Below are 24,879 nucleotides of genomic sequence, written 5' to 3' on the forward strand. Positions count from 1 at the left end.
AGCCATCAACAACATCTTCAAAGGAACAAAATTCACAAGGGAAGAAGAAAACAACACACTACCTGTCATGTTCATCGTTTCGATGTGTCTGTACATCGTAACGGTTCACATGCCAGAGCGCTGATGCACGTTCCTAGCTGGGAGGGAGCTGCTGATAAACCTTGCTCTGAGTGCCATATCTCTTTGTGCTAAGCAGGAATGTGTTTGGGTTATCTTTTTGTGTCAAGGTCTTTTACCTGTTCATCAGCAGAACTCATTAGGAGCACCTGGGAATGTGAATTTGAGATGATTGAAGGGGGGGTGGGACTCTGTTTGTAACGGGGCTATTTAGTTTGATTTTAGGTGCGCTTTTCTCATTCTCAGCTTTCTTTGTGTTTGCAACTATTCCTAAATAAAAAAATCAGAACTTAAACTTAGTTTTGAGTCTGTGCAATTTATTGGGAAAGGCATTCCTTACACTACCCTTCTTGGACATCCTCATCAGCAGAGGAAATGAGGGCAAACTCGAAACACAAGCCTACCAGAAATCAATCTACACTAACCAAGTGCTCCACTACCAAAGCAACAACCCACCGCCCACAAGAGGAGCTGTATAAGAACATTATTCAGATGAGCTCTTACACACTGCAGCAACCCAGAACACCAGAAAAAGGAAACAGACCACCTATACAGCATCTTCCAGCAAAATGGATACCCATGTAACTTTATCAAAAAGTGCCTGACCACTCAACACACTACAGCACAACCAACACAAGCTATGAAAAGGATAACACTGCTGTACATCAGAAACATCTCAGAAACTACCAACAGACTGTTACAATCACATGGCATCACCGTAGCACACAAACCAACCAAAGCCCTTCAGAACATCTTAAGGAAACCAAAAGACCAGTACCCCAAGAAGAAACAACAGGAGTCATCTACAACATACAGTGTAAGGACTGTAAGAGCCACTAGGTAGGACAGACAGGCAGAAGACTAGCGGAGCACATTCATGAACACCAACTAGCAATCAGAAGACACAATGAAAACTCCGTAATCTCATAAAAACATGGACAGACGCAACCAGAGTTTCAGCTGGGAAACTGTGAGCATCCAAGACCAAGCTAAATCCAAAAATGCTAGGGAATTCCTGGAAGCTTGGCACTCAGACAAATCAGCCATCAACAGGCACAGAGGTAAACAACATTTACATGCCGTTAAAAAGAGACAATAGGAAAGCCAAAAGACCAGAACACCTCCTGGCCAGCAATCAACTCCCAAAGGTTAACACCAGGATTAACACCAGACAAACCATCAAACAGTATACAATACCCTAATCAAGGAACTCTTAACTCAGGCAATCAATCAAGCAGCAAATGACAGCCTAATCAAGGAACTCCCAAGGAGAGAACAACACCCACACCAATCCAAGCAGAGCAAGCCACGGTAGATCAACAGAGAGCAAGGCCCACTCCCTCTTTGCACTGAAGATGTTGCCTAGTCTGGCCATGAAACGTCTGCAAGAAAACCACAAGGCTCAGAGAGCACCACGGGCTCCACAGTTCAACCCTGAGCTACAAATATTAGCTTCAACTGGTACCTCATCAAACAGATGCAACAAATAAAAAACCCGATAAAGGTGACCAGAAATAATAATATAACTGTTCTAAACCTAATCAGATAGATTCAAAATATAAGAAATACTCACATAGAACCTTTGTCATTAAAACAAAAGCTAAAAATGTCAACTTCCATAATCAGACTTTAAAAAAAAAAATGACTAGAAGTAGAACACTTGTCCATAGGACAAAACCTTAAAATATCATCTTCAATCCTAGTCAGAAAAAAATCATTAAAGATTAACAAAAGTAACAGCCAGCTTTCTATTTTAAGCCTAGTCAAAAATGTAAGAAATAATCCCATATAACCTTTTATCATTAAAACCAAACCTAAAAAACCACCATCTTCTATAATCAAAATGAAATGAAAAATTGCCCCAAATTAGAACCCTTATCCGTAGAACAAAACCTTAAAACATCACCTTCCAGTCCTAGTCAGAAAAGATCCATAAATATTGTCAAAAGTAACAACAAACTTTCTGTTTTAACTCTGATCAGATCAATCCACTTTGTATTTCTTTTCCTTACTCCCAGATATGTGGATCTTAAACCCATTCAAGTAATACCCCAACATTGGATTCCTTTTTATTTTGTTTTTGCCTTTCCTCGCAAAATCACAAACTACATTAACAATTCCCTTTTGTAAATCCAGTACAAAGAGGTTATACAAGCCACTCTTCTGGTCAATGATTTGCAAGTCCTTTTTAATTATTAAAATATCAGCTAGTTGTAAGTCCGATTCGTCTTGTTCCAGATATGTCATTTTAAAGTCCAAATTTAAGTCAATTTCATTCTTGTCTAGTGAAACTTCTTTCTCTTCCATAGCATCATCTAATTTTTCGATAATAGCAGACATTTTAAGATAATCTGAATCATTTTTTCACACCCTGTGTATCCATTTTGGGATTCAAACAGTGTGGATATCAATGAGTATGCACGAAATATGAATGGATCTGAAATTAACAGGGATTTCTGTAGTTCAGGGAAGAGGAGCAGATTACAATTGTGCTCAGCCCCAAAGTTTTCCATGTGGTTATTGATCACAGTGGCAGGAAGTGTAGGAACAATATCAATTATGCCATTGGCATAATTGCAATGGCATAATTGCAATTATGCATGATCTTTTGGACTTTTTAGGGGGTGCCTTTGAGTCAATGTGGACTCCTAGCAACTACCTGGACACATCCCTGCAGTTTCCTTGGTAAGATTTGAAAGCAGTTTGACATTGTCTCCTTCCTAGGGCTGAGAGAGGGTGACTGGCCCTAAGTCGCCCAGCTGGCTTTGTGACTAAGATGGGACTAGAACTCACTGTCTCCCTATTTCTAGCCTGGTGCCTTAGCCACTATGCCAAACTGGCTTGGCTCTCCAATTCCTGTAAGACAAATAAACATGGTGAATGGTCAGAGAATCATGTAAACCGGACATGAAAATAACCAGCTTCTGAGGGCAGTGCATTTGCTAACTCTGCTGTAAGGAATGATTTTCCCCAGGTCTAGATTGCCCTCTGGTGTTCATTTACCAAATCCCCAGGATGAATCCTTGGTCTTCTGTCATGAGATCTTGTTAGAGAAAAAGCCCTCCAGTCTCTCTTTCAGATCCTCTAGGAATCCAGTGGCTCCTTCAGAGTCTTTGATGTAGGCTGATATATATATTTCAAGAGAAATGAATAGCTAGTGAATATTACAGTGTTTCCGGTATACCTTAAGAATAATTATCCCATCTACCTGAAATCATCAGAAAACTGTTCACCAAGTAAGATTAATACCTCATAATCTACCAAAGGTTGTGTTTGTTGGTTTGATTCCTCATACTGTACATGTTGAAGACAAGAAATTTTATTTTTAAATGAGTGGGACATTACGAGAGTTTTATTCTCAACTTTTTGCTTATGCATTAGTATTTAATTCTTTGTGGCACCTCCAAATCAAATATGTGCTATTAACTCAAAATGAGCCATATTTAAAGCCAGAGGATTGAAAATTTTGACAAATCACTTCTGAGAAAGGACCCTAGAATAGTTACATGATTCACTGGGATGATATAATCACAGCCAAATTGGACATGGCACTAAATTAAAATGGCAGTTTTCCTTTCTTATTTCAAGGACACGATCTAAGTTTACTATTTCTGAGGAAACATGAAGGAAGAAATATGGAGGTCTCTAATGTGATAAACCCGTTTAATGGTTAATCGTTGTTAAGAAGAATTGTTTAATTCTTTATTTAACATTTCTCTTGTGTTTTCTCAGGCTTCGATCTGGATGATACGATGAAAAACAACCAGTCCTGTCTCACCGAGATTATCCTGCTGGGCTTCTCAGATTTCTAGTCTACGTAGGAACTTCTGTTTTGCCTGGTTCTAATATTCTATCTCATGGCATTGATGGGCAACAGCCTGGTTCTGATCCTCATCTTCCTCAGTCCCACCCTTCACACCCCAATGTACTTCTTCCTCTGGAACTTGTCCTTTCTGGAAATTGGCTATACCTCATCCATCAGCCCAAAGATGCTAGAGAATTTGTTATCAGAGAAGCAGACTATATCCTTTTGGGGCTGTGGATATCAAATGTGTTTCTTCCTTCTCTTTGGTGTCACTGAGTGTTGTCTTCTTTGTGTGATGGCCTACGACCGCTATGTTGCTATTTGCAAACCCTTGCAATACCCATATGTCATGAACTACAGGGTATGTGCTAAGCTTGCTGCTACCACATGGGCCTTTGGGATTTTCGTGGGTTTAGGAGAATCTATTTCAATCCTCACCCTTCCATTCTGTGGGTTGAATCAAATCAGCCATTTCTTCTGTGATCTTATACCTGTTCTGAGGCTGGCATCTACCAATACCTACAAAAATGAGGTGGCCATTGCCACATTAACAGTGCTAACTGACTTGGCACTCTTTTTGCTCATCCTTTTTTCCTACATCCTCATCATCTCCACTATTCTCATGATGCCAGTGGCCAAGAACAGGCAGAAGACATTTTCTACTTGTTCCTCGCATCTCACCGTTGTCTTCATTTTCTATGGAACTGTCGTTTTTACCTACATTCCTCCAAACTCAGCATATTCTGTGGACAGTAATAGGATCCTTGCCCTGCTGTACACAGTAGTGACCCCAAGCTTGAACCCCATCATTTACAGCTTGAGGAATAAAGAGATAAAAGCTGCTTTCATGAAATCAGTAGCAAGGGAATAGGTCTTTCTGAGGTAATAATCTAATTATATCAATTGGTTTTATCCTTCATCAGATTACAATTGTCCCACAGATATTTATGGAGTAAGATAAACCCTAGAAGATACCAGAGCAGATGTTACTCTTAACTCAGGAATAACATAGAGCTGGGAATAGATTTATTCAAAGTATGGAGAGAATCCTGTCAGGAAACTTAAGTTGATTATTCTGGTGGTGTGTAAGTAAAGGATTCACCGGCTGTTTCCTTACAAGGAAGGCTGCCAGAGACCTCAGAGAATGTAGAGAAAAAGGTGGTGAAAGGAAGAAGGAGGTAGTTTGTAGGTCAGAAGGACCAAGGTAAGATGCAAGAAGCTAGAGACCATACCGTTTCAGTGCAAGAACAATTCACAGATGTCAGCATCTCCTGTCACTGAGGACCTGATGGCTCTTTGTCCACTGGGAGTGTAAAAGAATTTTTTAGAATTATGCTTGGACCAGAGAAGTGCAGACTGATTTAAAGCCAGCACTGGATGCAAAAACAGGTGTAAAGAGCAGGGAGATTAAACTCCCTCTTTGTAGATTTATCCAGATTAGACTATAGACATGATTCAATACAGCAGCATTTTTTCCCTTGGATATAACACATCAAATACCTAGTGAGGTCCGTGAGGTAATTAGGGTGTGTCTAATAGAAGAGAATCTCTGTAGCTCAGGGTTGAACTGTGAAGTCTTTGGTGCTCCCTGAGCTTGATTGTTTGCTTGCAGACGTTTCATTGACAGACCAGGCAACATCTTCAGGGCAAGACGTGCAAGAATTATGGGTGTTGTTCTCTCCTTGGTGTTGTTGTTGTTGTTGTTGTCAGTTGTTGTTGAGTTGTTTAGGACTCAAGGCAACCCTATGTATAACAGAACGAAATGCTGTTTGGTCTTGCGCCATATGCCTGACTGTTTCAATGTTTGCATCCATTGTTGCGGTAATTGTATACTTCGTACATTCCATGTCCCAATTATTAATGGATGTCTGTAGCTGTTACTTCTCATTTTGAGTCGTGCCACATCAGCAAATGAAGGTCCTGGAGGCTTTACTTCATCTGCGTCATTAAGGTCGGCTCTACTTTGAGAAGGCAGCTCTTCCCCAGTAGCATATTGAGTGTCGTCCGACCGGAGGGGCTCATCTTCCAGCACTATACCACAAAACTAACTCTTAGACACTGACGAATAAAAAGTAAATTCGTTTTCTTCTCCTCGTACTATTCTCCAAACATCCTTCAACTCATTTCTACTCATAATCATAGCTAAAACCGTGATATTATTACGGCACTCCTCTGCAGAGGGATTAGATTTATCCTTCTGTTGATCCAGCACCATACTGAAATCTCATATCTTTAAACACCTTCTCATAGGGTATGAGATATAAAAGCTGCTTTCAAGAAATCAGCAGTAAGGAAACAGGTCTTCCTTAGATAATAATCCAATTATATCAATTGATTTCACTTCTTCATCAGGCTATAGTTATCACGCACATATTTATTCAATGGAATGAATTCTAGGATATGCCAGTGGCAGATGTTATGCTTAACTGTGGAATAGCCCACAGTTGGAGACAGAGGTATGGAAAACAATGGGAGAAGCCCTGCAGAAAACCTAAGCTGAATATCCTGCTAGAACGCAAGTAAAGGATTCACTGGCCATTCCATCAGAAGGAAGTCTACCATAGAACTCAGACAATTAGGAGAAAATGTGGGTGAAAGAGAGAAGAGGGCAGCGTGAGGGCTAGAGGGACCAAGGTCAGAGGCAAGGAGGCTGAGACTTTGGACCCACTCTGTTTCCTCAGGTTAGCAGAAGCCCCGATTCTACTAGCCATGAGTGTGCTTTCCTGTCCGTTAACCAGTCTGGCCCCTTTGTGTGATTTGTCTGTTCCTGGCCAGGGAAGTCCTTTATTAATAGATCCTGATACAACTTTTTTTCTGTTTTGCAATTTTCTTCTCTTAGTTCACCAAGGGGTCTATTTGGATGGGCCAGGAAAATCTTGCTGGAAATTTTACTGGTCTTTGCTAAGGAGGGGAGGGGGGGGGGTAGGTGTAGGAGATCATCCAGGTAACCAACTGGAAGATCTTTCTGACCTGGACCCCTCTTTGTGGCTGGTCCTTTCCTATGATGGGGGCCTCTTGCAAGGAATCACTGTGGTTCAAATATAGTTCTCTTCCTCTGTGAAAATTTATTTATTTATTTATTTATTAATCAAATTTATCACTGCCCATCTCCCAAAAGGGACTGGGTGGTTTACAAGAAAATATTTTTTGTTCCTCAATATCCTATTTCACCTGAGTGGGGGGCACCTTTGATAGCCTCCTACCTCTCTCAGCTGGCTATTGTCATGTTCACCGTTCCAATGTTGCTGGTACATCGTAACGTTTCGCATGTCATTTCACAGATACGTGTTTCATTTGGGAAGGGCGGAGGATTCCATCTCGGGGAGTTGTTATCTGTTGGCTGCTGGGTTGGAATGTGTTTGGGTTATCTCATGTGTTCAAGGTTACTTTCCCAGGATGGCAGTTGAAACGGTTACCAGCACCTGGGGGGGGGGGGGAGTTTGCAACGGCAGGGCGAGGGGAGGGATTACATTTGAAGCGAGGGTTTTTAGTTTGTATTTGGCGTGCTTTTACTCATTCTCAGCTTTCTCTGTATTTGCATACTATTCTTTTAATAAATCAGATATCATTAAGTACCTGCTTGTGAGTCTGACTGTTAGGATAGGCAATCATTACATAAAGCTGAGAAGCAAAAAAAAATTTTTTTTTTTCCCTTAGCCCCTTTCCAAATTTATTTTGTGAGGGGAAGTGCTAGCGATGAGTAAACCAAATCCCCAAACCATGGAAAGCGAGGAATCAAGTGAGGGGGAACCCGACTCTACAGTAATAAGAATGGAGAGAGTCCCCCCTAGAGAGACTTCAGAAGTTCAGGAGGGGTCAAGCTTCAGCCCAAGAGATGAGGAAGTTGGAGGTAAAAGAGCCCCTGAACCGACCGGCGAGTCACCAGGCGAGTTGATCACCTGGGATGAGACACAAGGAACCCTACCAGAGATGTCAAGAACGTCTTGGAAGCAGCGGTACCTGTTATCCCCAACCATGGTGAGGCAAGAGAGAAAAGAGGATTCCCAAACCCCTGATCGTATAAAACTGGTGGAGGCTAAATTGGAGTCCTTAGAATTCATGTTTCGGAAAATGTCCATGGACTGGGGTCCACGGGAGAGGAGGAGAGAGGAGTCTAGTCATAGGTATTCGACTCCTTCTTCGCCCCCACCTTTCCCGGAGGAAAGGAGTAGAACCCGGCACCGAGAGGAAATGAGAGCGCCGAGGGTAAGAATTTCAAGGTCCCCTCCTTGAGAGCGGAGATCCTTGGGGGCTAGAAGGAAGCCCGATCATTCAGAGGTGGTGAAGGGACCTGGAATGGGGGTAAAGGACTTTACTGTTAAATTTGATGGAGATCCAACTAAGCTGTCATTCTTCCTTACCAATGCAAGGAGTTATATGGACGAATGGGGACAGTGTTTCCGCTCAGAAAGAGCCAAAATTAATGCCATTGCCACTAAGCTCAAGGGGTGGGCGGCCGATTGGTATGTACAGTTATGTCAATCAGAGGCCCCTGAGCTGGAGGAGTTCGAGGAATTCCTGTGGGCGTTAAAATTACACTTTGAAGACCCGTTAGCTAAAGAAAGAGCAAAACGGGCATTGAGGGAGCCGTGCCAGGGGCCACGATCGGTGGCAGATTACGCTCTGGAATTTAAGGCTTTGGCTGGGAAAGTTGAGGATTGGTCCCAATCCACCCTGATAGAGCTTTTTAAGGACGGTCTGAATATGGAGGTCCTAAGGTGGTCGCTTGGGCGAGATGACCCGGATTCTCTATATGAGTGGATACAGCTGGCAGGGAAGGCTGAGCATGCCCATGAAACTTTTGCTCACCGGAAGGTGATGAAATTTGCTAGGCTCAGCAAGGGTTCCCGCACTGCTGCACCCACTGGAAAATCCGGCCAACGTGCTTGGGAAGAGGAGCGAGAACGCCGCTATGCAAAGGGACAATGCCTCCGATGTGGGAAGGATGGTCACCGAGCAGCAGCGTGCCCGAAAGGAAAGACCGAAGAACGTCCGGGAAAGTCATTGGGGAAATCTCCCTCTTTACCCAGGAAAATGAAGGTGGCTTTAGCTGAGACTGAAGTGGAGGAAATTCCTTACTTCGGGGACAAGGGGGAGCCCGATATACTCCAGCCGGTGGGAAACGCCAGCCACCTGCTTTAAAGGGCGCCTCTGGGCAGGTGGTAGAGGAAGGGTGCGACCATATTTCGGTGAGTGGCAACTACCCCACACTGACAGTGCAAGTGAAGCTAGGCTCCCGCACAAGAACTGTTGAAGTGTGGGCTTTGATCGATTCAGGGTGTTCGCGCTGCTTGATGCACCCTGACGTGGTGACTGCTTTGGAGTTACACAGTTTCCCTCTAAAACGCCCCATGATTTTTACTCAGCTCGATGGCTCTACGGTGGGGGGAAAGCCAGTCACCCATTCCATGGGCATGGTGGTGTTACAAATGGGCAGCCACCGTGAAGGCCTGCCATTTGTAGTGGCGCCTGTGGGGGGTCCTTTAGTCATTCTGGGGATTCCTTGGTTGGTCCAGCAAAACCCATATATAAATTGAGTGCATAGGACTTTGACTTTTGGGGATGGTTTCTATCAAGCCCCTGGGGAGGACGATGCTCCGCAGGCAGCAGTGGGGAGGGCGGCGGCAGCAACCCCGCATTTCGCTGCCACCCCACTGGAAGGCTTGCCGGAGCAATACCAGAGTTTTGCAGATGTGTTTGGTGAGAAGGAGGCGGACCAACTCCCACCTCATCGAAAAACTGACTGTGCAATAGAGTTGGTCCCAGATGCAAAACTGCCAAAGCCAAAAATCTATGCCATGACACAAAAGGAACTGGCAGTGCTACGAGAGTTTGTGGACAAAAACTTGGCCAGGGGTTTTATTGAACCAGCTAATTCGCCAGTGGGCGCCCCCGTTTTGTTTCGAGTGAAGAAGGATGGGGCATTGAGACTTTGTACAGATTACCATGGATTAAATGTGGTATCAATATTGAACAAATATCCTTTGCCAATAATAAAAGATATGTTAGCACATCTGGCCAAGGGGAAGATCTTCTCTAAGCTGGATTTGAGGGAAGCCTATTTCCGTATCTGTATACGGGAGGGGGTTGAGTGGAAGACTGCTTTCAATTGTCCTCTGGGCTCGTTTCAGTACAAGCTTTTGCTTTTTGGATTGGCGGGGGCACCTGGGGTGTTTATGCAATCGATCAATGAAGTGTTACATGAGCATTTGTTCAAAGGGGTACTGGTTTATTTGGATGATGTTTTGATTTATACTGAAACGGTGGAGGAACATGAGCGCTTGGTGAAGCAAGTACTTAGCAAACTGAGAAAGGCTGAGCTTTATGCTAAACTGTCTAAGTGTGAATTTCATAAGACTCAGCTTGACTATTTGGGGTACAGGATTTTGGACAAGGGTATTGAAATGGACCCTGCGAAGATTCAAGCTATTTTGGAGTGGGAGCGCCCACGCACTCACAGGCAGCTCCAGAGTTTTCTTGGCTTTTCCAACTATTATCGCCAGTTCATTCAGGGGTTTGCAGAAATTGCATTGCCTCACTGATTTATTACAAACAAAGGGGCTGGGGGACACACGGAAGGTGAAGAACCCAGGAGCGTTGCTCAATTGGACACCTGAGTGCCAGTTGGCGTTCGACAAACTTAAGAGCCTGTTCACTGCTGAACTTATTCTGCAACACCCTGATCCCACTAAGCCCTTTGTGGTTCAAGTGGATGCATCCGATTTCTCCATTGGAGCACTCTTGTTGCAGGCGGATGCTGCGGGCTGCCTGAAGCCCTGTGCCTATTTGTCCCGCAAATTTTCAGAGACAGAAAGGCGATGGCATGTTTGGGAGAAAGAGGCTTTTGCAGTCAAGGCTGCTTTGGACACATGGCGCCACCTCTTAGAGGGGGCCAAATGTCCTTTTGAGGTTTGGACTGACCATAAAAATTTGGAAGCGCTTAGCATGCCCCATAAGCTCAGCCCTAAGCAAATCCGTTGGGCTCAATTTTTCAGCCACTTTGAATTTAAACTGAAGTTCATTCCAGGAAAGAAAAACTTCCTGGCTGATGCGCTTTCCCGCCTGCCCCAGGATTCGGTCCAGGTACCTGACGTGGTGGGGACACTGTGGACAGAACCCCAGTTGGGGTTGCAAGCTGTCACATGCAGTCAAACTCGTGCGCAGCTGCCCTCAGCTTCAGTTTCACCGGCTGGGGGAACGCCGGTGGTTCCTTCGCAATTGCAACAAAAGTTTCTCTCTGAACTGAAATCTGACACTTGGTTGCAAGCAAATAGAGACAATGTTACATTTGACTGAGGCTTCGCAGGGAAAGAGAACTGCCTCTATGTCCCTGACAGTTTGCGAAGAGAGATTTTGAGTAGATCTCATGATGATAAGGTGGCTGGCCATTTTGGCTTTGTGAAAACCTTGCACCTGGTACGCTGCCAATTCTGGTGGCCTACATTACGACAGGATGTCAAAGAATATGTTGCTTCGTGTCCTGTCTGTGCCATGTCTAAACGGAAGGGGGGCAAACCACAAGGCTTGCTGCAGCCTGTGGCCAGTCCCTCCTGCCCTTGGGAGGAGATCTCCATGGATTTTATTGTTGAACTGCCTCCTAGTCAGAGAAAGACTGTGATTTGGGTGGTGAAGGACTACTTTTCCAAACAAGCCCATTTCATTCCATGTGCCTCCATTCCGTCTGCTCAGCAATTAGCCCGTCTATTCCTAGTCCACATCTACAGGATTCATGGGAGCCCCTCCCATTTGGTCACAGACCACGGAACACAGTTTACTTCTCAGTTTTGGAGGGCATTTCTAAAGCTGGTGGGCACTAAGCAAGCATTGTCCACTGTGTCGCATCCGGAGACTGATGGATCTACAGAGGCTCTTAATTCTACCTTGAACAATTTTTGCGGGCATTTGTCAACTATCAGCAAGACAATTGGGTTGATCTCCTGCCTTTTGCTGAAGTGGCTTACAACAACGCCGTCCATCAGAGCACAGGGCACACCCCTTTCCGTACTGTGTTTGGCAGGGATTTTGTTCCCATTCCTGATTTACCTCAACCCACAACACCGCCCTGTTCTGCTTCTGATTGGGCTGCGCACTTGGGTGATTCCTGGCCAGTTATTCAACAAGCGTTGGCAGATGCCCAGTCTGCCTACAAACTGCATGCTGATAAGAGACGAGCCCTTCAACCTGCTTTCAAAGTTGGTGATAAGGTCTACCTTTCCACCAAGTTCATTAAGTCTCCTCAGCCCTCGAAAAAATTGGCTCCTAAATTTGTTGGTCCTTTTCCCATTGTGGGAGTTGTGAACCCTGTCACGTTTAAATTGGATTTGCCTCACGATCTTAGACGTTTACATCCTGTTTTTCATTGCAGCTTGCTCAAGCCTGTCAACCACTCCGACCGGTGGCATCTGCAACCTACACCTCCTGCGCCAATTATGATTGACGGACAGCAACATTTTGAGGTGAAGGAGGTCCTTGATTCTCGCAGGCTTCATGGCACCCTGCAGTACCTCATTTGGTGGAAGCATTTCCCCCACCCTGAGTGGGTGGCTGCCCGCGATGTTCAATCTCCTGTTTTAGTTAGATGCTTTCATCTCGCTTATCCTATGAAACCTGCTCCTTAATATTTTTGTGGGGGCGGTATGTCATGTTCACCATTCCAATGTTGCTGGTACATCGTAACGTTTCGCATGTCATTTCACTGATACGTGTTTCATCTGGGGAGGGTGGAGGATTCCATCTCGGGGAGTTGTTATCTGTTGGCTGCTGGGTTGGGATGTGTTTGGGTTATCTCATGTGTTCAAGGTTACTTTCCCAGGATGGTAGTTCAAACGGTTACCAGCACCTGGGGGGGGGGGGGAGTTTGCAACGGCAGGGCGAGGGGAGGGATTACGTTTGAGGCGAGGGTTTTTAGTTTGTATTTGGCATGCTTTTACTCATTCTCAGCTTTCTCTGTATTTGCATACTATTCTTTTAATAAATCAGATATCATTAAGTACCTGCTTGTGAGTCTGAGTCTATTAGGATAGGCAACCATTACAGCTATCAGTTCGCTTCCAGGTGCAATTCAAGGTGCTGAATACCACTGATAAAGACCTTCATGGCAGATGTCCTGGCTATTTGAGGGACTGCAATGAGACCTCCGCAGAGACTGGGCAATGTGGGTGTGCTTTGGGTCCCTTCCATTAAACAGTGTGGTTCTTCAGGACTTAGGAAACATGCCTTACCTGCTGTGGTGCCTCTCCTCTGGAATAGCAACCTACCAGAGATCTCCATGACTCCTGCCCAGATGCCATTCAGAAAAATCACCAAAGACTTGGGTATTCTCCCAGGCCTTGGGGCAAGATGGTGGTTGAGCTTCTGTGGGACATTTTGTTTGTTCTAGAGAGCTTGCCTTCTGGATGCTGATGATCTCTCTCTCTCTCTCTCTCTCTCTCTCTCTCTCTCTCTCTCAAAACTGCTTCTGTGCCCTATAATTACTACAATTACTGTGCTTAGTGGAACAAATTTCAGAACTAGCTGAGAGCTAGAAAATCGTGGTCTCCAGAGCTCACTTCAAGTCTGTTAAATTGTGCTCAGTCTATAAAAACCTTGTTCAAAGGTCTTTTCCCACCCACCCATGAGCTGCACTGGATGGCACCACAGTTCTGTCCTTCTTTTTCCCAAATCTTCTGCCGAGACAGATGTTGCAGGTGGGGGCTGCCAATCAGCATGGCACGGTTGGGTTGGGGCTTAGCTCTTCATGTAATTGTGGTCATAGGAGGGCTGAGTGATCCTTCCAGCAGATGTCTGAACCCGAACAATCCTTGGAGGAGGCAAAGTTCTTCCAATCCATCCGATCCTTCAGATGAAATTATAATTGGTGAATTTGTATCCCTGACTCTTGGCAATTTCGGGCTGCAGAGCTTTGAGGAAAGTCCAGATTCTTCTGCTAGATCTGCTTAGTAAGTAATTCTTCATTGATTGATTTATTTTGGAATCCTGGACTTGACCTGATCATCATCTTCCATTAAAACACTGATGCAGTCGTTCTTTGTTCCTTGGAAATAATGTATTAGATGTAGCCCTTGATTTTTAATTTCACAAAATAAATCACCGTATTTAAACGCAGGCATCTCTCTTTCACACTTGTCCAGTTTTTGCGTATTGATACCTCAGCTATTTCCTCACCACTCCAGCAGCACCAATTCAGCCAAGAGGAAACTTGTTTCACATCTGACTCTTACGGAATCTCTTGAGGTCTCTGCTTGTGATTTGTTTTGGTGAAACGTTTGGATGTGAAGATGGATTTGCTAAGGAGCCTGAGTGTCTGTCTTGTAGGGTTTAGACACCCCCCCCCCACTGTGACAGGAATGATAATGAACATGTTCTCTTAAGGCATTATATTCACTGAAGATTATTTATCCTTTTCTCACTGAAACGTACAATTTTGCTTGAAATTCTATTGGTCCATGAGATAGGATGGCCTCAACCGGCATCCCTGGTGCCACCCGAGAGCACCAGGTGTAAGAACATTATGAGCTAATTGTCAAAGGGACGTCACATTTTTCAGGTCCCCTTTCAAAGTGTGTAGACAGAATGATAAGCTGGTATTAAGGACATTTCCAAAAGATCAGCTATTAGTTTTTATATAAAGGAAAGGAAGTTTATAGGTGAAGAGAGAAGCTGTCCTGTGTTCTCATTTTTACAGAGGCAGGTAAGAGAGGTGGCGTGTTTGAATACCATGTGTTTTTCCAATGTCCGCTCCTTCAAGGAGAGCGTTCCTTCTCTAGTGGGAGAAGCTGACTGCTACCTCTGAGGACCACAGGAGCTCCAAATGTTAAAGAATTGGACAAACAATAAAATACAGACAAAATCACAATGAATTTTAAAATGTAATCTGTATAGCACACAAATGAACACACTGAGAGAATGAGGAGAAATTAGTTGAAAAAGATTTCCTGATCATACAGACAGCAACATGCATTTTATGTGTAAAGACAGAGGATCTCAGCTGTAAGCCACCTGATCCTCAGATACGATTTAAGCTTACAAAATTATTTTTATTTCTGCAGCCTGATCCCTAAAAACTACCAGCATGTCCTTGCTTTTCTTTTTGCCATTCAAGAGATCAACAAGGATCCTGATCTGTTACCCAACGCCACATTAGGGTCCCAGATTTTCGACAATGCGTACAATTCATGGTGGACCACTTGGACCACGGTGGATCTTCTCTTCCTCAGACAAGGAAATCCACTCAATTACCTCTGTGCCACTGAGGAGAATACCATGGCCGTCGTTGGGGGACTCACCTCCCAGAATTCAATTCTTATGGCCAACATCTTAAGTACTTACAAGGTTCCACAGGTAAGTGTTTGGAAATAGATATCTAGAACTAGGAGGAGAGTGACTGTGAAGTCTCCACCGCAAAAGCAAATTTCTCTCTTGCTTGAATTGTCATTTTACATCTATGATGATTCCCTACTAAGGAGAGGAAACACTAAGAAACTACACTTTGATTGCTGCAGGGTAGAAAACTGGAGAAGTCCAATTTCTTCCATACCCTCTTTACAACTCCCAACTTAAGTTCTCTGATTGATTGACTGATTATGTGTCATGAAGTCGGTGTTGACTCTTAGTGACCACATAGATATGAAATCTCCCCAAACTGGCATGTCAGGTCTTCCAAAGATGCACCCACGGACAATGTAATCGAGTCCCCCCACCCACCAAAAGAATATACAAAAATGGGTTTTCTAGAATATTTAGGAAATTTGTAATGTAATATTAGCCGTTGTTGGCAATCAGCTTATACAGGCTGAGTACTTTTCTTTCAGTTAAAATTGCCATTTTTCCCCAGGCCAGTTATGGCTCCTCTGACCCCATATTGAGAGACAAAATTGGTTTGCCTTCTTTCTACCGCATGGTCCCCAATGAAGCTCTTCAGTACGTGGGGATTGTTGGACTTCTCCGATATTTTGGATGGAACTGGATTAGCCTCATTGTTTCTGACAATGAGAGTGGCGAAAGCTTTCTTCGAACTCTGAGACCCAAGCTCTTGCAACATAATATTTGCGTAGCTTGGATACAATTGATTCCAATAATGTCGCTATTTTTATCGACGGAGATACTTAAGAGAGAAATGAGTCAAATTCAATCTGTTATCTCCCAGAGTGAAATCAATGTGTTCCTTGTATATGGAGATGGTCAGTCTCTGGAGGGATTACAAATGGTTTTATACTCCATGGAAATTGGGAATAAGTATCCTCTCGAGAAGGTGTGGATCACAACCTGTGAGTGGGATTTCACCGCACAAAACCCTGCAAGAAAATTTAGCAAAAATTCCTTCAATGGCACACTGTCATTCTCACTCCAGACAAACGTCATGCCAGGATTTCACAATTTTCTTGAGACAATGAATCCTCTGACATCGACATTTTATTTCCTCTCTGAATTCTGGACATCGACATTCTTCTGCTCACTCAATGTCCACCACTTGTATGAGGGGAAAATGGAAAACTGCACTGGGGAAGAGAAGCTGGAGAGCCTCCCTGCATCTGTCTTTGAAATGGGCATGTCTGGTTGGAGCTACAGCATCTACAATGCTGTTTATATTGTAGCACATTCGCTCCATGCTTTGTATTCCTGGAGAAGCAAGTGGAAGCGAAGCAGTAGCCAAGGCCAATGGGATCTCCAAAAAGTTCATCCCTGGCAGGTACTCACAGCTAAAGCTTGTGAGCAGAATCAGCTTTGGAAATTACAGAAGAAAAGCAAAATGAAAAAAAACAAGACAAAAATGACCCTATTAATTTATCATGGACTATCTTGTTTGATAGTTTATCAGATGCAGTTTTTGTACTTCTCAATTAAAAAAAAATGTAGAAGACTGTAGAAGAGTGGGAAATGGGTGATAATTTAAACCATTCTGAGTCTCTTTCTGATTGATTATTCTAAAACTTTCAATTGCTTATATCCAGTATGTAGAGAGGGAAAAATAAGGAAGATTATTTTTGACTGTCATTTATAAAGGAGTAAAAGGTCCTCAATTGTATGATTATTGCTTGTAGCTGTAATGCCCCAGAACAGCTGTAAGTTGTGATCTGGACAGAAGTAAAAAGGAGATGAATTGGCTATAACATGATCTCTTTGAAACAAAAGTTTTCTTGATAACATTCATGAAACAGGGAGATGGCTCTCTGGAGAATGAATTTGAAAACTGAGTGATAGGCAGAGTTTCATTTTCTCAGGAAAAAATTAGGGAAAAAGAGTTTTACTTTCTGTCATCTTAAATGGTTGAGACCAAGTGGGATGACTCTATGGTGGGCTGGAAAGATTCAGCTAAAATATATTATGACTAAACTTCCATGCTCTCTTTAAAGAAATCATTTCAGTACTTGGCATGCTTGGAAAGCATACTTTTGCAGTATTGCGGCAAATCCCTATTTATATATCAGACTGACATTTCAGATGACATTTTCTACTCTTTAGAATGATCACCTACTTTTCCCCCTTCCATCTAGCTTCACTCTTTTTTGAGACGTGTCCGCTTTAACAATAACATTGGAGATGAAATATTTCTTGATGAAAATAGAGACTTAGCAATAGGCTATGACCTCATCAATTTGGTGACATTCCCCAATGAATCCTTCCAGAGAGTCCACGTTGGAAGAATCGATTCCCATGTTCCAGCTGGAAAAGAATTCACCATTAATGCAAGTGCCATTACGTGGAATCCCAAGTTTCATCAGGTTGGAACGATTATATTTTCCTGTGTTTAATGACAGTGTCATCTGAGTGGTGTGTCACCAATACAGTCTGGAGAGTGGCAAGGAGATTGCTTGAGACATCTGAATTTGGAAGATGTATCAGAAGAAACAAAAACACAAGTTTGACAATACTGCTTTTCATATTTTTATTTCAGAACTAGGTATGATTTGGTCCTGAAATTTAAAGGACTGATATGTCTGGAGCATCAAAGCTCTGGGCTTTTGGGGAAACAGATGGAAAGGAATGCCTTTTTGGAGAAAATAGAAAGGAGGAGCACTGACTAGATAATTCCACATGGGGATGAATTTCTCCTTTGTGATGAGTGACAAATAGTTACATGAAGACATCTCCAAGATCTGTGTGTTCTTCACTCTTTGGTGACTGTTGATTTTAGGAGAGTGTTTGGATTAATTTTAACTTAAGAGAAGAGAAATCTGTGAAGTTTAATCATTAGTGACTGAAAGGAGTGGTTTAAGCCTGTGATCCTAACATCACTCATTCAAGGAACTACTAGTTAAACCGATTCCTGCCTCAGGGTTGTGCCACTGACATAATTTCTGAGGTCTTTCTGTAATTTCAAACATATGTAATTCAGAATTGGTACTGAAAGGAGAAAACAAACTAATTCCCATTTTAAATCCTGCTTTTTAAAATATTAACAGATGGTGCCAAATTCTACCTGTGTTGAGAGCTGCCATCCTGGACACAGCATGCTTATTCAGCAGGGAAAACAAATGTGTTGCTATGATTGTATTCCGTGCCCCTCAGGGAGGATCTCAACACAAAAGGGTAAGTGAAGGAACTCTGAGCTTCTTAGGAGAACACCCAGAAGTGTTGAATTTTGATCAAGTGGAACATCTTTTCTCCTTCTCTACTTCTTGTTGCTTTACCATAATTTCTATTCTTGAAGATGATGATCTTAAGGCATCCTCATCTTGATTCAGGTTTTTTAAAATTATATTGTAGACTTCAAAACTTGCTTTTCTCCCTCAGGCAAAAGATAACAAGGTGTGGATAATATTTCTACAAACTACAAATACTGAATTTCTGCTTGTGATCTTCAGATGCAGATGAATGTGAGCTGTGCCCAGAAGACCAGTATCCTAACACGAATCAGCACAAATGTATTCCCAAAGTAATGACTTTCCTGTCCTATGAAGATGGCCTGGGAGCAGCTCTGACATCTTTGGCTCTTCTCCTTTCCATGGCCACAGTCGTTGTGATGGGGATCTTCAGGTTACACTCAAACACTCCCATTGTCAAAGCCAACAACTGGAGCATAACGTGTATCCTGCTCTCCTCTCTGCTCCTATGTTTCCTCTGCTCTTTCTTCTTCATAGGAAGACCCAGGAAGATGACCTGCCTTTTCAGGCAAGCTGTGTTTGGCATCACCTTCTCCATTGCTGTTTCCTGCATACTGGCCAAAACGATCACTGTGGTTCTGGCCTTTGTGGCTACCAAACCAGGGAATAAGATGAGGAAGTGGGTGGGAAGGAGGATAGCAATCTTGGTCATGGTGGTTTGTTCTTTGATTCAGATTTGCATCTGTGCTGTTTGGTTGGTGAACAAGCCCCCCTTTCCAGAATTAGAGAAGCATTCCCAAGTGGGCGAGATCCTAGTGCAGTGCCATGAAGGCTCAGATGTCATGTTCTACGTTGTGCTGGGCTACATGGGTCTTCTGGCCATTGTCAGCTTCACGGTGGCTTTCTTTGCCAGGAAACTGCCTGACAGTTTCAATGAAGCCAAGTTCATCACTTTCAGCATGTTGGTGTTTTGCAGTGTTTGGTTGTCCTTCATCCCCACCTACCTGAGCACAAAGGGAAAATCCATGGTAGCCGTGGAGATCTTCTCCATCTTAGCCTCTGCTTTTGGTTTATTGAGTTGTATTTTCCTTCCCAAGTGCTACATTATTCTAATGCGGCCTGAATTAAATAAGAAGGAGCAATTGGTAAGGAAAAGGAATGATTGATACTGCATGAGAAGGAGCTAGGAGTAGCATGTGGTAGCTCTAAAACAGGAAAATACCATTGCTCCTGTGGCTGAAAGGACCATCCCTGAAAGATTCAGAGTTAAGATTGGCCCATTTGTTAGGGGCAAAATTTGGTATGATGGAATGCTAATTATGTGCCTTTTTGCTAACAAAAAATGTTAATGGTTCATCTATCTGTGTGGCTGTCTACCTTTCTAACGAACTATAAGGTTACTTTGTATAGTTTCTATGGGAATCTTAGCCACTTAGATGATTCAATTGAGTCTTAATTGATGGTGTTATTGAGCACCAATCTTGGAATGGATGGAGATACTAATTAGACTACATGCAGGATTGACCATTGCCACTGGACTGAGGATACTTCTGATTGGTGCAGGTGGTGAAGTCAGGTGTAGGGTAGATTTTATGACGTCGTGAATTGGAGGTACAGAAACAAAGGCTATTGAGAGGACAAAGACATTATTTCATGAACACAGATAGTTTCTTTGGAGTTCTTTCTGGTGGATTTTTCTTACTGTGGCCTTGCTTCCCATTATTATTAAAGCACCATATACACTATCCTGTCCTTGTGATGCAAGACACTAACTGAAAGTTATTAGACTCTCCATCTGTGTAATCAATTATCTCACACACATTCTTAATAAAGAAGAGTCTTCTCTTGCTATCCTTTGCCTGCCTTGTCTTCTCTTGCCTGCTCTTTAATTCTGATTAGCCCAATTAGGGCTTGAGAGTCCTTGTCCCCATGACCATGTCCAAAAGACAGTGCCTGGAATGCTAATGATGGTTTGGCTGCAAACATCAGGTGTGATGTGAGAATGGCCACATTGGATATTCCTTTTTCTAGTGTGGCTGCAGCAGTAATGTTCTGCTTGACAAATTATAGCTAGAGTTTCATAGAGCTTTTTGCATCAGGACAGACTGGGCTAGAACTGTGTATTCTAACTTGAAAAAAAAGGTGAAAGGTCCCCTCTGCAAGCACCAAGTCATGTCTGACCCTTTTTGGGGATGCTGCTTCCAGATGTTTTGTTGGCAGACTATAGCGCGGTGATTTGCCATTGCCTTCCCCAGTTGTCACCTTCCCCAGCAAGCTGGGCACTCATTTTATTCTAACTTAGGTGAGTAAATATGTGCTGTTCTTATTCACTTTTAGTTTGGGCTTCAACCGGGATCTCAGTAATTCCGACATGATACCATGCAAGAGACAAGATGGCAAAGAGAGTGTTTTGGCAATATAACAAAATTGCATAAACATTGCAAGTTGAAGTAATATTGCTAATAATGAATCATTAGTTTGCTGTAATACATATCTACTTTAAAATGCATTCTTATGCTTTCCAACCCACTGAGTGATAACATTCACTTCCCCTTTATTTCTCCAAGTCTGAGCCCAAGACTCATCTAGAGTGACAGTTGTATTTTGTTTATCCATAGCATGCCAGACATGTAGATTTCAGTATGTTATGGCATGCCTTCCTCTGCCAGCCTTTCATGGTAGGAAGCTGGAAGGCAGTAATTGTTTCCACAAGTACAGGACTGATTTGGCTGACCTCCAAGAAGTCTGAGTGGTGGTGAGGCAAAATTGGCATTGCAGAAAGAAAGGGAATGAGGCAAAACAAATAGCTGAGCACACATCGAACCTTCCTTCTTATTAGTCCCTTTTTTTCTAGGGAGGGCCATTTGGTAGTTGTAAAAAGGTAATCCTCAAGTCGGCTCTCTTTTCATTCCTTGTATCTTATTTTCTTAAGGTATTTTAATACCTCCCTTATACTCTCTGCCCCAAGGCCCAGCTCTGACTGCACCACTGGCTTCAGGAGTGTGCAAAGGCCCCATCGAGAGGAGAGGAGATCTTGGCCTTCTGGCAGGAATGGCGGACTGAACGGCTGTGCCCATGGGTTCAGTGGGTGGAGCTGGCAACGCAGTAACTTTTTTGGGCTCAGGCAGGTTTTTCTGAAGCCCAGAAACATTCTCCAGATAAAGGAGAATACCTGGAATCATCCCATCTGTCTTCCGGATGGCTGCTTGCAGCCAGAAGATTGCAAACAGTGTTTCGTATTGAACTGGTAAGAGCCAGCGGGGGGGGGGGGGGGAGGGATTTCATCACTTTTCATGCTGCACTGCAGCCTTAAAGGGACACTAAGACCGGCCACCCTGTTTCTAAATCACCAATTTGTATTTTTGTAAAATTATATGTACCCCAAGAGACGCTTTCTACAGAGAGGAGAAGCTGGTTCTCTTGGTGCTTAACTTATTTTTGGGATTACTTAAATTGTTTTTTTAAGTTTTGGATTTGTTTTCCTTCCAAATATAAAGGAGGATTGAGAGTAAACCATAGTTTTCCTATTATTAATTTTTGTATTAAATTTGAAGATATTAGCATTTTCTGACACTAATTTCTGACATTAATTTTCTGAATTAAATAAGAAGGAGCAATTGGTAAGGAAAAGGAATGATTGATACTGCATTAGAAGGAGCTAGGAGTAGCATGTGGTAGCTCTAAAATAGAAAAATACGATTGTTCCTGTGGCTGAAAAGGGCCATCCCTGAAAGATTCAGAGTGAAGATTGGCCCATTTGTTAGGTGCACAGTTTAGAATGGTTGAATGCTAACTGTTTGCTTTTTACTAAAGTCTTCATGATTCATCCATCTATGTAGCCATCTATCTTTCTAACTATCTCATTATAAATAATTAATGAATATTTGACATTAATAAATGTTTGACCTTAGTTATTTCAGAAGAAGAAGAGAAGTGTGAACCTAATTTCCTGATCACAATCCATCAGAAAGTAATCTCTTTCTTCCTTGTATTGAAAAGCTTTCTTTAACTCATCCCCATATTACTGAGAATATTAGAAGGTCATTGTAGATTCTCTACTCCCATGTGAAGAACTTGCTTGTAGCTGCATAAAGAAACATTGTGGCGCTCAATGGCCCACTCTAAGAAGACAGTCCATTTTAACCATATTGCTCCTATACAAAATCCCAATATGTGATCAGTTCTTCCTTCACATTATCTTAGATAGCTCTCAGTCATAGAGCATTGGAGTTACATCCTAGATGTATCATTTCACTGGAACTGATGGACAGAATCAAACATTTTGGATACAACCAGCCTGTATGAAGTATTTGATCTCCAGGCCAGAGGGTTTTTTTTTTCTTTAAAGCATCATATCTCAGGTTCAGTTTATTCATATAGTTAACTAAGGGATCTCAGAGAACCCTGAGAATTCAAAACATTCATTAAATAGAGAATAGAATGTGAGTAATTCGAAGCAAGGAGGAGGATGTTTTGTTTGCCCTAACGAAGGCCATCTTTTCTCCTGCACTGTACTATGCCATTTACTTGCATACACATTTCTTTTCTGTATGCAAGTAAATACTCATTTTTTTTCTCCTTACAATTCTTGGGCCACACTTTGATTAAAAAAAAGTTATTCTTTGTTTAAGACAATATTGGAAGGTTTTGGAAAAACAGAAAAAAAATGATGAAACAGAATGTTTATTAAGTAAACAGCAAAGAGAGAGAAACAGTGACATTTTTCTGCTTTTCTCATGTATCAATCTTCCTCTCTAATCAATTTCTGTTACCTTTATATGGGTCTCTACTGCTTTCTTGTACTTTTAATCACCCTCCTTTCTTAATGTCACCCCATCCCTTGGCAGGCTCTGCCCTCAATCCTAGGCTCATCCTCTTCTTCCCTTTGTCTTTATTTATTTATTTATCTATCTATCAATCAATCAATCAATCATGTTTATATGCTGCCCATCTCACAGAAACCTGACTCTGGGCGGTGTACAATAAAACTATAAAAAACAATTATTACAAAAATACTCTAAAATTAAAACATAAATATTATTACTATAAAAAAAAACTAAAAAGGGTGGAGACACCACAGATGTTACACACAATGTGGCCACCTCACTAAATCCTCATTTCCATGAAACCCCCAAGTGTGTTGACATAACGAAGTTTTAAGGGTCTTCCCTTGAAGGACAGAAGATGTCAAAGAAGGGGCCAGTCTTACCTGGAGGGGATGATGTTCTACAGGGTGGGCACCATGGCAGAAAAAGCCTGTCTCCTGGGTCCCACCAAATGTAGTTCCTTAAGAGATGGGACCTGGAGCATGCCTTTTCTGCCAGACCTGATGGGACAGGTGGAAGTAATCGGGAAGAGGTGATCCCTCAGATAACCCAGCCCCATGCCATGAAGGGCTTTAAAGGTCAAAACCAGCACCTTGAATTGGACTCAGAAGCAAACTGGCAGCCAATGCAACTTGTGGAGAAGAGGTGTAATGTGTGCTGTCCTAGAGGCACAATAACTGCCTGCGCTGCTGCATTTTGTACTAGCTGAAGCTTCTGGATATTCCTCAAGGGCAGTGCCATGAAGAGCGCATTACAATAGTCCACCCAGGAGGTGATCATGGCATGAGTGACCATGAGCAGAGCCTCCTGATGAAGGTATGGGCACAACTGATGCACAACTCGAAGCTGTACAAAGGGCCTCCTAGCCATGACTGCCACCTGCTCTTCAAGGTGAAGATCCCCCAAGTTGTGCACCAGGTCTGTCTGGGGCAGTGCAGTGCAACCCCATTCAGTAGCAAGGATGGTATAGTCCCAGAACAAGAAGGCCCAAAACCCAGAGCCACTCAGTCTTACTAAGGTTCAGTTGAAGCCTGTAGTTCCCCATCCAGTTCCCCACAGCCTCCAGACAATGGGATAGGACATCAACAGTCCCTCTTAATTCACCATGGGCAGAGATGTATAATTGGATATCATCAGCATACTGATGATTCCTCACCCCATGGTGACGGATGAACTCACCCAGCAGCTTCATGCAGATGTTGAATAGGAGCGGAGAGAGTACTGAATCCTGTGGCACCCCACAAAATAGGGGCTGAGGGCAGGATCTCTCCCCCTCAATCACCACTGACTGGTATTGACCCCGTAGAAAGGAGGAGAACTGGCATCATACCACACTGCCCACCCGCAATCCCTGGAGCTGGTCTAGAAGGAGACCCTGGTTGATGGTATCGAAGGCCGCTGAGAGGTCAAGCAGAGGAAGGGTGGATGCACAAACCCCATCCCATTCCTGCCAGAGGTCATCAAAAAGCACGACGAATGCCATTTCTGTCCTATACCCAGGCCTGAATCCTGACTGAAAGGGATCCAGATAATACGCTTCATCCAGAGATCTCTAAAGCTGCTGTGCGACGACCATCTCCACCACCTT

At 43.0% G+C, this 24,879-nt stretch overlaps 2 protein-coding genes across 2 annotated transcripts; both read left to right on the top strand.

Moving 5' to 3' along the window:
- Window positions 1–3,869: 3,869 nt before the first annotated feature.
- On the top strand, window positions 3,870–4,793 carry LOC134496798 (olfactory receptor 10AG1-like). Its single transcript, XM_063302509.1, is given in 1 exon segment — window positions 3,870–4,793. A coding segment is annotated over 1 exon segment (924 nt).
- Window positions 4,794–14,377: 9,584 nt separating this feature from the next.
- Window positions 14,378–24,657, top strand: LOC134496799 (vomeronasal type-2 receptor 26-like). Its single transcript, XM_063302511.1, has 7 exons — window positions 14,378–14,421; window positions 14,971–15,262; window positions 17,416–17,643; window positions 18,325–18,451; window positions 18,727–19,610; window positions 23,997–24,209; window positions 24,598–24,657. Exons 1-7 carry the CDS (start codon window positions 14,378–14,380, stop codon window positions 24,655–24,657), a joined length of 1,848 nt encoding a protein of 615 aa, XP_063158581.1.
- The last annotated feature ends 222 nt before the right edge of the window (window positions 24,658–24,879 follow it).

The sequence above is a fragment of the Candoia aspera genome, chromosome 4, assembly GCF_035149785.1.
Source record: "Candoia aspera isolate rCanAsp1 chromosome 4, rCanAsp1.hap2, whole genome shotgun sequence".
Taxonomy (NCBI): domain Eukaryota; kingdom Metazoa; phylum Chordata; class Lepidosauria; order Squamata; family Boidae; genus Candoia; species Candoia aspera.